The 15660-nt window shown below is 44.5% G+C and overlaps 1 protein-coding gene across 1 annotated transcript in view; it reads right to left on the minus strand.

Moving 5' to 3' along the window:
• The window catches only part of LOC134609319 (serine/threonine-protein kinase SBK1-like), a 36396-nt gene extending 21614 nt beyond the window's left edge, over positions 1-14782 (minus strand). Inside the window, exon 1 of the mRNA XM_063452999.1 lies at positions 14590-14782. Coding sequence (XP_063309069.1) covers positions 14590-14782 — 193 coding nt within the window. The remainder of the gene's footprint in view (positions 1-14589) is intronic.
• Positions 14783-15660: the final 878 nt, after the last annotated feature.

The following is a 15660-nucleotide window of genomic DNA, read 5'->3' on the forward strand; positions in this document are numbered from 1 at the left end:
CACCCCAAATAAAACTGATTACAGGCAGTCAGCCAGGTCAGTCTTCTCATGAATCTTATGATCATCAGAGATGAGGAACGTTCCTTGTTTATGATGTGGCAGGTAGCTAGGTTGTAGGAAAAAAAGCGTACCGAGCTACCTACCCAAAACTGACCCCATACCATGTCTGCTGCAACTATAGGGTATACCTTGAATAAGGCTGAGGTGCGTGAGAACCCTTCGATGTGCTGAACCTCTGACCAACCATCCCAGAGCCACTCATTGCCAAATATGGCAACAAAACCTGTTGATGCTGCAGCATCCGTCAAAATGACAGGAGAATGGATGGACAAATGTGGTAAAAACATACTTATGCCATTCCATTGCAACAAGAAATTTGCGTCACATTAATAAATCAGCAGTAGCCTGTGAATCCAGGCAAATATGCTAGTCATTTGGCAATAGAGGAAGGAGGCAGAGGAGTCTAGAAATAAAGGCTCTACCTTGCGGAATAATACGTATAGCAAAATTTAGTGAGCCCAACAAAGATTGCAATTCCTTTCGATTGCATGTCCTATTATGCAGAGTGTCATTTAAGGTTTGTAGGATACCATCAATTTTGCCTGAGGGCAGGCTCGCTTCCATGCTGACTGAATCGAGCAGGATACCCAAGAAATTAACTAACGTGTGTGTGATAGAATTTCTTGATCCCAAGGCTCAAGCTTATAGGTGTCATAATATCCTATATTAAAATTGGCTAACTTGGACTCAGGAAAGGAAATGCATGATGCTTAGCACAACACTTAAGACCATATATGTCTAGTTCCAGGAGCAGAGAGCCCCCACCTGAGATGTCTCTTCTTTTTGTTCTTTCTTATCTTGGAACTTATTTTTTATGTGTACATGATGTTCATCCCTATGTCTTATCTGTACTCCCTTCCTATTACTGTATTTGCACGTAAGCACTTACTTTTTAATGTATAAAACCCAGCTGATGAATAAAACGGCAGAGGCTTATTTTGAATACCAACAGGTATCTGGTGTCTAATTCTCGCTTCTCCAAGTGCACTTGTAATAATAATTAGAATTTTCAAGAAATTCACTAGATGTTTGGATCAGTGAGAAGCTAATGCTTGAGCCAAAGAACCAATGTTTATGGATGTTAAATATGGTTTAGCATGACCTTCATTAGGACACATGGACTTGGCATGAGCCCTAAAACAATGTGAACACACATGTAACAATCTGCAGGCACTATAGCCACATGTACCTACATTAAAGTTGTTACATATCTATGACTTCCCGAGGTAAAAATAGGACAATGAAGTTTGTCCTTGCATGATCTGTCCATCATAGTCTGTCTCTCCTGGAGAGTCCTAGGTGTGGACTCTGGCATGATGGGACAATAGTCTGAGGCATGTGAGGTAGAAGCACAAATTGCACAAGCTGGTGTCTTGAGACAAGTGTCTGCAAAATAGCTCCGTATCCATATGGCTCCAGTCAGTTTTAATGTCATACTGAGCCACAAGCACCGCACCAGACACCACAACCGCCGTAGCTTAACTGGAGTCTCGACATCTTCTGTCCACCCTGGATCAGCTTCTGTCCTCCAGGACTGTGTGGGGAAGACCTCTCCTCCAGGAGAGCATTTCAGGAACAAGCTCTTAAAAGTGCTAAGTGATTAAAGCTCAAGGGAGTATGCAGCGCAAAGCAATCCCCAGTGTGACTATAGCTGTCCCCTCCAATCACGAGACAACACTACGTGTTTTGAGTCAAGAAGAACTGAGGTTTAATGACACACACTCTGCTTTAATGCAATTCTCCCATGCAAGGGAGACGCCCACAGACAATTATACATTAGCCAATCAAACAATGGTTACATCCCACACCTCCTCCCTTTAGCCTGAGAGGTAACACAATAAGTCGTACAGTTTAAAACATACTTTTTACCCAACTTTCATAACTCTAAAACTATACATCCAATATTAATATCCAAAACTATACATCCAATATCCAATATTAAGTCACGTATGATTAATTAGCACATTCCAAATACAAACATTCCCAAAAATCATTCGAATCCGTTCAGCCGTTAGGAAGATAGATATGTCGCTTTTGACCGACCGCAAGTACATTTTCATGCCCAAAACAGTTCCATGGATTTGGGCTGTGCGGTTGGTCTATTTTACACCGAGCACACACCTCTGACCGCGTTCGAATAAGTTAAAATGGTCACCGCCACGTGTTCGTTATTCGAATGGCAACGACTTCGGCACTTCGACTGAATCAGTTCAAACTTACCCATTCTTTGTACAACACAGTTAAAGGGCCAGAAACAGCATAATATAAGTCCATAAGCCCCAACTCAGTTCCTTAAAGGGCAATACATCCCAGGGCCATAGTTGCAGGGCAGGAGGCTAGCAATCCGTCCTCTCCAATGCCCAGTGGCAAATGGCAGTTTGTCACAGACCCTTTCTTTGTTAGGTTCAGGATAGGAGCTATTAAGGTTGAAAACCCTTGGATCAATCCATAAATCGCTGAATGGCTTTTAGAAATTTGGTTAAGGGCCAGTTGAGTACGGCTTCTAATTTTTTTGGGATCCATAGTAAAACCAGAAGAAATTATGTACCCAAGAAATTAACCTCAGCCAAAGACATTTTTCTAATTTGCAATATAAACCATTCTTTAACAACCTCTGTAGAACTGTCTTAACATGAATGTGATGTGTGTGTGTGTGTGTGTGTGTGTGTGTGTGGAGATCGGGAGAGAAGATGAGTACATCGTCAAGATACACCAAGACATATACATGAATAATTTCTCAACCTCATTAATCAGGTCTTAGAATACAGTGGGGGTGTTGCACAAGACAAAAGGGTTAAGAACAATGGGATGACTTCAATGATTGATGTAGAATGGGCAAAACAGAGAGGAGTCTTGTAAGAGTTTGGTAACCCTAACAATATTCCTAACCCTAACCCTACGCCTAAACTAACCCTACATCTACACTTATCCAAAGTTCTGAAGTCCCGAACCGAACATTTTTCCCATGCACAACCCTAATATTTGATACACATGACCTCTAAGATGCGTAGTACCAGGCAATAAATAAATGGCACAGTCTTAAGTTCTGTGTGGTGGCAGCGTTTCAGCATGAATCTTGTTGAACACCTCTTTAACCGACATATTGGGAACGTATTTCTGTGGATAAAGGTGTGGCAGTAGGTACATTAATAGTATAGATAGGTTTGATTGGTTGTATGCATCACCCCAAGATAATACTCCACCCTGAATCCAATCAATATGAGGGCTGTGTAAAGAAAGCAAGGTGATTTTTTAATATGTTGGTCACCTAGATCGGGGCTATCAGGGGATGTAACTTGTGTGGGTTTTGTGTTTTGAAGGTATTTTGAGTCTTTTTATTTTTTTATTTTTTCGTGTGTTTTCTTTGCCTGGAAAATAATTGAATTTAATACAATGCTGACTCAATTATCTCCCATGAACAGGGGAGGGATTGACCTATTTTGCATGGGAGTGTCCTGGACCAGAGAGCCAATGTAATCGTGTGTGTTTTTACCGTAGTCTTCTCTCAGGTCCATGAGGGAGTGCCCCTTGCATTTAAGGTCAGCTGTGGCTGCCATTAAAGTTTTGTTTTACCCATCATGAAGTCTAGTCTCATGGTTGGGGGTTTTATAGAGCCATATTCCCTCTGGGGATTGCTATAATCACTATACTCCCTTGGCTTACGACTTCTCTTGTAAAAGCGGCCTGCTTTGCTTTCTGGATTAGGAGAGGTCTACCCACTGGAAGCTGAATCCTGGTCCAGGGTGGGTGGAGGACAGCGAGACCCCAACAAAGCTGCGGCGGTTTGTGTGGTTTACGGTGGTTATAGTGTCCAGTGCAGTGCTTATGGTGCTCAAAGATTACTAGGAAGCAGCGATTGACAGAGGTACCCAGTCAGGGTGCCACGTGGTCCGTCACATCTACCATCTAATGGCCTCAATGGCCAAAAGTGTTGCTCTGCTTTTTAGTGGTACATGATGTAAGAGAGAATATTCCGCATCTATGAAATTCTCTGCTGCTCCAGAATCTATAAGAGCTTTGGTGTCTAAAATGTCACCACCCCAAGATAGCGAAATAGGAAGCAGGAATCTATTATGAAGTGTAGTAGGGGACATGTACATAATATCTAAGGCCGGTCCCTTAATGGTCCTTAGGTGAGCACGTTTTCTGGACAGATAGGGCATGTTAACCATAGATGACCTAATTTGCCACAAAATAACACAAACCCTCACCTCTCCTGTATTTCTGCTTAGCCTCCGATAGCTTAGTTACACCTAGCTGCATAGAGGGGGAAAAAAAAACGAGGAGCCAAAGAAAAACGCTGCGGTTATCTATTTGCATCATGTAAGTTATATATTTGTTTATCCCCTCTGGTAAATCTTTAGCTGTGGTTTAGTCTAACAAGGTGTCATACAGTACCTCTGCGAATGCTATAACCAAGCCACTATTAGTCAAGTCGACTTTGTGAGCTAAAGTTCGGGTACGATGGCATAGTCTGATACTGAACGATTCCCCTGCTTTATGCGCATCACAGCCTTAGCAGTGGATTTTTCTTTCCCTAAAGGTTTGAAAGACAGCTTAAACTCTGTGACTCTATTAATTATAAGTAGTGTTGTCGCGAACCCGGAATTTTCGGTTCGCGAACGGCGAACGCGAACTTCCGCAAATGTTCGCGAACCGCCATTGACTTCAATGGGCAGGCGAATTTTAAAAACAGGGACTCTTTCTGGCCACAATCGTGATGGAAAAGTTGTTTCAAGGGGACTAACACCTGGACTGTGGCATGCCAGAGGGGGATCCATGGCAAAACTCCCATGGAAAATTGCACAGTTGATGCAGAGTCTGCTTTTAATCCATAAAGGGCAGAAATCACCTAACATTGACACCTGTCCTCAAAGCCCAGCCCTGATACACACTGACACAGAGCAGAATAGAGACTGTTCCCCCTACATAGGGTCACTTGGCAGATATGGATTGACACCTGTCCTCAAAACCCCTGATACACACTGACACAGAGCAGAATAGGGACTGTTCCCCCTACATAGGGTCACTTGGCAGATATGGATTGACACCTATCCTAATGATCCCTGATACACAGTGACACAGAGCAGAATAGGGACTGTTCCTCTTACATAGGGTCACTTGGCAGATATGGATTGACACCTATCCTAATGATCCCTGATACACAGTGACACAGAGCAGAATAGGGACTGTTACCCCTACATAGGGTCACTTGGCAGATATGGATTGACAAATCCCTGACAAACAGCTACCACATGCAAGGAAGGCAGCAGGGGCGCAAATGACCCACTCCCGACGCGGGAAGGTAGTGACGACAAATAACAATACAGGACTCTTTAGAGGCCCTGTAATTGTAATCAGTCCACTTGAAATCCTTTAACTTTGATCAATTGGAGGGAAGTCTGGTGCAGAGCCACTGACCCATGCGCAGGGCCAGCCTTAGGCCTTTGGGTGCCCTGTGCAAGAAATCTTCCCGACGCGGGAAGGTAGTGACGACAAATAACAATACAGGACTCTTTAGAGGCCCTGTAATTGTAATCAGTCCACTTGCACCAGTGGGGCTAAAAATTAGGCATGTACACATGCCTGAAAAATTTGGTATTGTTGCAGCCGCTGCTGTAGCTTGCATGTTTGTTTCACAGGCAGAAAGTGCCCTAAAACATGGCGGCTTGAACCCTAGTTGGTGGCGGATAAGTCACGCAAGTCAAACGTCATTCAGAGCTAAAATACAGCAGTGGACCATTTTTAGCCCAAGGCAGCTCATCTCATCAGGCATTTTTTAAGCGAATGTATCGCCCAGTGTCAGTCCCTTCGGGATCCATCCCTCATTCATCTTAATAAAGGTGAGGTAATCTAGACTTTTTTGACCTAGGCGACTTCTCTTCTCAGTGACAATACCTCCTGCTGCACTGAAGGTCCTTTCTGACAGGACACTTGAAGCGGGGCAGGCCAGAAGTTCTATCGCAAATTGGGATAGCTCAGGCCACAGGTCAAGCCTGCACACCCAGTAGTCAAGGTATTCATCGCTCCTCAGAGTGTCGATATCTGCAGTTAAGGCGAGGTAGTCTGCTACCTGTCGGTCGAGTCGCTCTCTGAGGGTGGATCCCGAAGGGCTGTGGCGATGCATAGGACCTAAAAAGGTCCGCATGTCCTCCATCAACAACACTTCTTTAAAGCGTCCTGTCGTTGCCGGCGTGGTCGTGGGAGGAGGAGGAGGAGGAGGAGGAGGAGGAGGATGATGACTTCCACCTCTCCCCCTGTTAGATTCCCGTTGTGCTGTGACATCACCCTTATACGCTGTGTAAAGCATACTTTTTAATTTATTTTGCAAATGCTGCATCCTTTCCGACTTGTTGTAATTCGGTAACATTTCCGCCACTTTCTGCTTATACCGGGGGTCTAGTAGCGTGGACACCCAGTACAGGTCGTTCTCCTTCAGCCTTTTTATACGAGGGTCCCTCAACAGGCAGGACAGCATGAAAGACCCCATTTGCACAAGGTTGGATGCCGAGCTACTCATTTCCCGTTCCTCCTCCTCACTGATGTCATTGAAGGTATGTTCTTCCCCCCAGCCACGTACAACACCACGGGTACCAGATAGGTGACAACGAGCACCCTGGGATGCCTGTGTTTGGTCTTGCTCCTCCTCCTCCTCCTCAAAGCTACAATCCTCCTCTGACTCCTCTTCCTCACAATCCTCTTCCAGCGTTGCCGCAGGTCCAGCAAGCGATGCTGATAAGGCTGTTTCTGGTGGTGATGGTGACCACAACTCTTCCTCTTCCTCTTCACGCTCATCTACGGCCTGATCCAGCACTCTTCGCAGGGCACGCTCCATGAAGAAAACAAATGGTATGATGTCACTGATGGTGCCTTCGTTGCGACTGACTAGGTTTGTCACCTCCTCAAAAGGACGCATGAGCCTACAGGCATTGCGCATGAGCGTCCAGTAACGTGGCAAAAAAATTCCCAGCTCCCCAGAGGCTGTCCTAGCACCCCGGTCATACAAATATTCATTAACAGCTTTTTCTTGTTGGAGCAGGCAGTCGAACATTAGGAGTGTTGAATTCCAACGTGTAGGGCTGTCGCAAATCAAGCGCCTCACTGGCATGTTTCGCCGCTGGATATCGGCAAAGTGAGCCATGGCCGTGTAGGAACGCCTGAAATGGCCACACACCTTCCTGGCCTGCTTCAGGACGTCCTGTAAGCCTGTGTACTTATGCACAAAGCGTTGTACGATCAGATTACACACATGCGCCATGCACGGCACATGTGTCAACTTGCCCAACTTCAATGCCGCTATCAAATTTTTTCCGTTGTCACACACCACTTTGCCGATATCCAGTTGCTGCGGAGTCGGCCACTTTTCCACCTGTGCGTTCAGGGCGGACAGGAGTGCTTGTCCGGTGTGACTCTCTGCTTTCAAGCAAGTCAAACCCAAGACGGCGTGACACTGCCGTATCCGGGATGTGGAATAGTACCTGGGGAGCTGGGGGGGTGCCGTTGATGTGGAGCAAGAAGCAGCGGCACAAGAGGACTCAGCCGAGGAGGTTATGGAAGAGGATGGAGTAGGAGGAGTAGAGGAGGTGGCAGCAGGACTGCCTGCAATTCGTGGCGGTGTCACCAACTCCTCTGCAATGCCACGCATTCCTTGATTGTCAGCCGTCAGCAGGTTTACCCAATGCGCAGTGTAGGTGATATACCTGCCCTGACCATGCTTTGCAGACCAGGTATCAGTGGTCAGATGAACCCTTGCCCCAACACTGTGTGCCAGACATGCCATGACTTCCTTTTGCACAATCGAGTACAAGTTGGGGATTGCCTTTTGTGAAAAGAAATTCCGGCTGGGTACCTTCCACTGCGGTGTCCCAATAGCTACAAATTTTTTGAACGCCTCAGACTCAACCAGATTGTATGGTAAAAGCTGGCGGGCTAATAGTTCGGACAAGCCAGCTGTCAGACGCTGGGCAAGGGGGTGACTTGGTGACATTGGCTTCTTACGCTCAAACATGTCCTTGACAGACACATGACTGTGGGCAGATGAGCGGGAACTGCTCAAGGCGGGAGACGGAGTGGCGGATGGTTGAGAGGGAGCAAGAAGGACAGCAGTGGTTGACGTGGCTGAAGATGCTGGACCAGGAGGAGGATGGCGGCTTAGAGTAGGCATGCTGCTTGTACTCATGTGTTGATCCCATAGGCGTTTGTGATGTGAGATCATGTGCCTACGCAAAGCAGTTGTACCTCCCACGACTGTTTCCTTTGGCACAGGTTGCAAATGGCATCGCTGTTGTCAGAGGCAGACACACAAAAAAAATGCCACACTGCTGAGCTCTGCAATGACTGCATTCTGGTGGTGGACACAGCATGCGTTGATTGGCGTGCTGTCGGGCTGACCCCGGGTGCCGATGCATGCTGTCTGACTGTGCCACTAGCTCCTTGCGACGACCCCCCCTGCTTCCAACTGGTCTCCTCCTCCTCCTCTCTGTCTCCCCCTCCTCCTCTTTGTCTCCCCATCTGAACTTTCGCCCTGTTCTTCTTCTCTTCTAGCGGGCACCCACGTGACATCCATGGACGCATCGTCATCATCAACCGCTTCGCTTGTATCTGACAACTCAGAAAAGGAAGCAGCAGCGGGTACAACATCATCACACCGTACCTCCATGTGTTTAATGCTGCCTGCCTGAGACATATCCCTGTTATCTACATCCTCTAGCAATAATGGTTGCGCATCACTCATTTCTTCAAACGGGTGTGTGAATAACTCCTCTGACATACCAAGTAAAGCGGCTGTGGTGTTAGTTTTGGTGGTGGCGGCAGGTGGGTGAGTGCTATCTTGAGAGGTGCCTGAAGCTAAGCTGGAGGAGGATGGTGCGTCAAGGTTCCGAGCGGAGGCTGTACAAGATTGGGTGTCCTGTGTTAGCCAGTCAACTATGTCCTCAGAACTTTTCAAGTTCAGGGTACGTGGCTTCTGAAAACTGGGCATTATTCTAGGGCAAAAGGGAATCACAGCACCACGACCACGACGGCCCCTGCGGGGTGGCCTGCCTCTGCCTGTAATTTTTTGGGGATTTGTGGTACTATGCGTGCAAGCTACTGTGAGACCAGATATGATTGGCAATGTGCACTGGAACAGTGCTGCAGAGCACACACTGTAGGCCTGAGACACCCGCTTGAAGACAAGTAACTGCTATTCAATCTATAACAGTGAAAAACAAATTTTGGTTGTAAAAGCACGCTATAGAGACACAAGATATGAGTGGCAACTGTCAAAGCACGCTGGCACAGGTCTGCAGAGCACACGCTGAAGTAGGCCTGACACCAAGATGCTTGCAGACAACTAACTGATCTTCTATAACAGTGAAAAAAAAATATTTCTTTTAAATCTAAAGCTTAACCTATTGTTAAAACAGATATGAGTGGTGGCACTAGGCAAATAGGCACAGTATCCAATGTGAACCTCACACAGAAGCTGGCAGGCAGGCACCTGCAATTACATTACACAGGAAAAAAAAAAAAGCAGCCTGTTATAGCCCTAAAAAGGGCTTTTTGGGGTGCTGTCCTTACAGCAGAGATCAGATGAGTCCTTCAGGATTGTAGTGGACACTGAATACCCTAGCCTAGCTATCAATTTCCCTATGTAATCAGCAGCAGCTAAACTTTCCCTCCTCTCACTAAGCATGCATCTTCCGAATGAATCGAAAATGGATGCTGGGAGGGAGGCTGGAGGGTGTGGAAGGGAGGGAGTGCTGCTGATTGGCTGGAATGTGTCTGCTGACAGAGGCACAGGGTCAAAGTTTGCCCAATGATGACGAATAGGGGGCGGATCGAACTGCGCATGTGTCCGCCCGCCGTGGCGAACGCGAACACGCTAATTTCGCCGGGAACTGTTCGCCGGCGGACAGTTCGGTACATCACTAATTATAAGCTATGGATCTCTCGCTTTCCCACAAAGGGTAAGCCCAAGGTAAAGCCTTACCAGTCAATTGGTTCATGCGGAAAAAAAAAACAATCTTTGGTCAGAAGGAAAGACCTAGGTGAAGCCTCAAAGTGATACTTAAGAATCCTCAACATTCGAGATGTTCACTAATAAACCTAGGAGGAGGTGTCAAGTTAATAGAATGGCTTTTATAGTAGGATGCCTCAGACACGGCAGGCTGGAGAGTCATAGCAGTCTGAAGTGCCTGAGCAAACTGATCCCTCCTATGATCAAGTTCTTATACTTTGATCTTGTTGGTAGTCATTTGCTAGCTTATATTTGCAGGATCCAAAATGGCCCTGTCCTAATGTCAAGGATAGATAGGATCCAACAAGCAAAGACAAGGGCAGGAAATATGAGAAGACCGTAAGCCTGTTAACAGACCTTAGAATGGCCAAATTAAATGCCAATAAAGTAGTAAAAGACAAGCTAAGGTCTGGGATACAGAAGTCAGAATAAACGTTAATAGCCAGGTGAGGGACAATAGAAAGGAGAAAAGTAGGCAAGCCAAGGTCAAAATGCCAGGATTACCAGAAATATATAGTTACATAGCTTAAAAAAGAGACTTGTGTCCAAGTTCAGCCTTCCTCGCATTTGTTTTTTGCTGTTGATCCAAAAGAAGGCAAACAACTCCTGTTTGAAGCAAGCTAGGAAAATAATTCATTCTTGACCCCAGAATGGCAGTAAGATTTATCCTTGGCTCAAGCAGTTATTACCCTACATTGAAAGATTATATCCTTGAATATTCCGTTTTTGCAAGTATGCATCTAGTAGATGCATAGGCAACCTTTGGCACTGCAGATGTTTTGGACTACGCCTCCCATGATGCTTTGCCAGCATTATGGATGTAAGCGCATGGAGGATGTAGTTCACAACATCTGGAGTGCCAAAGGTTGCCTACCCTCGATCTAGTAGCTGTTTGACCATCTGTATGGACTCTGATAAAACCACTTCTTAAGGCAGAGAATTCCACATCCGTATTGTTCTTCCAGTAAAAAAACCTTTCCTTTGCCTTAGATGAAATCTTCTTTCTTCCAGTCTAAACGCATGACCTAGTGTCCTATGTAAAGTCCAGTTTGTGAATAGATTTCCACACAATGGTTTGTTTTGGCCCTGAATATATTTGTATAAATAGGTTTAAATTTGTTAATCTTTCTTCATAGCTGATATGTTCCATTCCTTATATTAATTTTGTAGCCCGCCTCTGCACTTTTTCTAGTGCCCTAATATCCTTCTTTAGAACAGGTGCCCAAAATTGCACAGCATATTCAATATGTGGTCTTACCAGTGATTTATAAAGAGGCAAAATTATATTCTCATCCTGAGAATGAATGCCCTTTTTCATGCATGACAATACCAGACTGGCCTTGGCCACTGCTGATTGACATTGGATATTGTTACATAGTTTGTTGTCTATAACAATTCCAAAATCCTTTTTGTGTGTTATCCCTTATTCGCTTCCATTAAGAATATACGTTGCTTGTGTATTCTTTACGCCGAAGTGCATAACTTTGCATTTTTCAACATTACATTTAATCTGCCATTTGAGTGCCCAGTCCCCCAGTCTATCTAAATCCCTCTGCAACAAAGTAATAGCTTGCTCACATTGTATTATTTTAGAGTTTTGTGTCATCTGCAAACACTGAAAGATTTTTGCTGATAACCACGTTCCTCAAGGAATTCTTGAATATTATCCCTTAATAACCTTTCAAATATTTTCCCAGCCACAGAAGTTAAGCTCACAGGTCTATAATTTCCAGGCAAGGATTTTGAACCCTTTTTGAATATAGGAATCACATCTGCCTTTCTCCAATCCTCGAACACTTCTTGAAAGATTAAAAACAGAGGTTCACTTATTTCTACACTTGGTTCCTTAAGTACCCGTTGATGGATACAGCCAGGCCCTGGAGCTTTGTTTATATTAACTTTCTTTAGTTGCTGCAGCACCTTGTCTTGAGTTTTTAGTAGCAATCATTTGCACATCTATTGCCATGGGTCCTTCCTTAATATATACGGAGGAGAAATAGTTTGCAACGAAACCGCTTGCACCCCGACCGGGTACCTTCCGCTGATGGATGCTCCTACTGCTTCCCGAGGACTCCAAGCACTCTGCCAGATACCATAACCACTGTAGAGTCCCACGAACCGCCGCAGCTTGGTTGGGATTTTGCCGTCTCCATCCACGCACCCTTGGTATGCTGGACCAGCATATATCTATTTACAACAGCTCGTAGTATATAACTGTAAGGGAATGGACCTAAAGTATAGTGCGCAGTGATACAGAGCGATAAGTATCGAATAAAGGACACATATCGAATAAAGGACACATGTAACCAATTGTACAAGCGGAGCGGGTGATTTCCCTGATCTGATTAGAAATACCTTTGCGCAATGGAGGTGCATAAGTGAATTGAATGATAAAGAGTATCAAGTAGTCACAGTCCAGTTGTCATACCACCCTTAACTAAAGGGATGTAATGAAATAAACAATCTGTATGAGACAGAGGTAAGAAAGGTGCCTTCAAGGGCACCTGGTACAGGAGAGGGACGGAGAGGTATCAAGGAAAGAAAAATATAGAGCGTAATAAAGACAAGTCAATCGTCACCAAGTAAAACAACCCTGTATTAGTCATGAAAACCCTGATCAGAACTTAATAGAGATAAGAATATCATTGTTAGTGCCCCTGAACGGCAAGATGCCGTAATCATAGCAGGAAATGACTATATACACTAATCGTTGTGTCCGATCGTCGGTATGTTAATTTTAATAAGAGAACACAATCGGCAGATACAGGGAGATATCCCTTAGGAGAAATAAGTCATAGTTAACTGTACTGCTGGAAAACGGCTAAAAGCCGTCAAAAGTGTAAAGTAAATAGTCGGTTTAGCAAAAGCCAAGTATAAGTTCAGAGGCACAGGAGAGGGATGTTGCGCCCTGACGCACGTTTCGCCTGACTCCGAGGCTCATCAGGGGGAACTGATTCGTCGGATTCTCCAGGTTTAGAAACCCCCGCCTTGCAATCTCATTGGTTGCAGGGAGGGATGCCCAGAAAGGGCGAATACGGTGGCTCAGTAGGTACAAAAGAATGGAAAAATCATACTAGGATGCAAAGTGATAGTGATGAGATCAACATGAGCACAGTTTGAGAGGAATGCAAATGAAAAGGAAAAAACCCTTGTGTGAAAGCAAAATAATAGAGATAAATGATTAAATAAATTAAAAAATAACCACAATAATGAGTGTTTTTATTGGAAAATATATAAAGAAGGGTGTTACCCTTAATTCTTATAATGCTAAAACATCACAGTATGAACTGATAAAGCTGCACAATGAAAAAGTGGGCAACTGGATGTACACAATACACAAGTATTAATTAATTTGTACTGCTGGGATAGTTAGGTGATAGAATGTACGAGTACTAAATTCAAGACATAGGTCCGAAGTGAAACTGGCTAATACAACTACAACGGTGGAAATATTATAAAGCCAGTCGTATGGTCACATGATAATAGCTAGGTGGTGTTATAGAGGGTTGCCAAGTTAGAGAGTTTTGTGTGTAAAAAACTGACTAAACTAATACCAAACTTAACAAGATAGCTAAATGGCATAGGATGGAAAGTAGATGTCTGAGTTTGTGATGAAGTCATTTGTGAATGAAAGGTGTATAATTAAACTCTTCATGCAAACCTAATGGAGCTAGGGTCTTGAAGGAAAAGATCCATTGGGATTCTTTTCTAAGTAGAATATTGTTAAAGTCACCCTTTCTGGGGTTTGGTAATCATTTTTCAATTGCCTGAAATTGCAGATTGTCCGGGTTACCATCGTGGAATTTGAGAATGTGTCTTGCCACAGGAGTCGGTGTGATAGTATTCTTGACAGAGGCAACATGTTGCAGAATCCTGCGCCTAAACTGCTGAAAAGTTTTTTCCGATATACTGTTTGCCGCAGCTACAGGTAATCAGATAAATGAGTCGCACAGAGCTACAGTTAACCAAGGCATTAGTCTCAATTCTGTTTTGAGTTTGGGTAGAGTTGGTAAATTTTGACGGTGAAATATACTGGCAGGCCTTGCAGTGTCCACATTTGTAAGTACCCTTGGTATTTGATAGCCAGGTGGTTAATGGTTGTGGAGGTGCCAAATGACTATAAACAAGTTGATCATAAATATTGATCGGTCTGCGAGCTGTTAAGGGTGGGTACTTGAGTAGGACATGATGGAGTTCTGAGTTGGATAGAAGGATAGGCCAGTTTTTTAGGGCTTGGGACATAAATTTCCAGCCCTGGTCGAAAGTAGCAATACAGCGGGGGGCCTTTGACTCGGATTTAGGTTTGATAGAGTGTAGGCTAGTATTTCTATCAATACTGCATACCTGATGGAAGGCATGTTTTAGAACACGGCTCGGGTACCCTAATGCCCTGAACAGTGATTTCAATGCTCTACATTCATTGTAGAATGTCTGATCTACTGAACAGTTGCGTCTGGCCCTCAGATACTGGCTGTAAGGGATGGAGGCTTTCAATCTAAAGGGATGATGACTCTCCCAATGCAGCAGACTGTTGGTTGATGTCGCCTTTCTAAAGAGTTCTGTTTGGATGGTGCCATCCTGTTCCAGCAAGATTTTAAGATCAAGGAAAACCAATTCATGTTGATCTATGACATGGGTCAATTTCAAATTGATATCGTTTTCGTTAAGAAGTCTGACAAAATCCTCAAACATGGGGATGGACCCTGTCCAGAGGAGCAACATGTCGTCAATATATCTATGCCAGGTCAAGATGTGATCGTGAAAGCGGCTAAATTGTGGTGTAGTGACGACATGTTGCTCCCACCACCCCAAAAACAGGTTGGCATAGGTAGGTGCACAGGCCGTCCCCATGGCAGTGCCAGAGATCTGAAGATAGTAATGATCATTGAACATGAAATAATTGAGTTAAGGTAAACTCCAAGATAGCCATAATAAAGTCAATCTGTTTGTTGTGGTATGCTGTATTGTTGAGAGAGCCTCTGCATGCCCTCATCCCTATTTCGTGGGGGATGTTGGAGTACAGTGCTACGTCCAGACTAGCAAGTTGTGTATATGGTGGAACCATTAGGTTCTGTAATGTCAGCAAGGTAGACTTGGTGTCCTGAAGGTAGGACGGCAATACCAAAGGGTGCAAGACTTTAGCAACAAACTTACTGAGAGATTCAGTTAAGCTGTTGTTACCAGACACAATGGGTCTACCTGGAGGGGGTCTGGTACCCTTATGTATCTTTGGTAGACAATAAAATGTAGAGAGAGTTGGATTTTTGTGCGGTAGTAAAAACTTTAATTCGTCCTTGCAAATTATCCTTTGGTCCAGAGCATCATTCAGTAACGTAGTTAACTCTCCTATAAAGATCAATGTAGGATCCGAGGGGAGAGTCCTATAGTAAGTCTTGTCATTGAGATGTGACATACACATGTCAATGTAGTCTGAACGATTCATCAATACAATATTACCCCCTTTGTCGGCTGGTTTAATTATGACATTAGTTTGTTGTCGAAGTTCTTTAAGGGCTTTACGTTCGTTGAGGGTTAAATTGCTGGTGTATGAATGATGTTTCTCCATTTTCTCAAATTCCTGTAGAGAGAATTGAACAAAG

Source organism: Pelobates fuscus, chromosome 4, assembly GCF_036172605.1.
Source record: "Pelobates fuscus isolate aPelFus1 chromosome 4, aPelFus1.pri, whole genome shotgun sequence".
NCBI classification, from domain to species: Eukaryota; Metazoa; Chordata; class Amphibia; order Anura; family Pelobatidae; genus Pelobates; species Pelobates fuscus.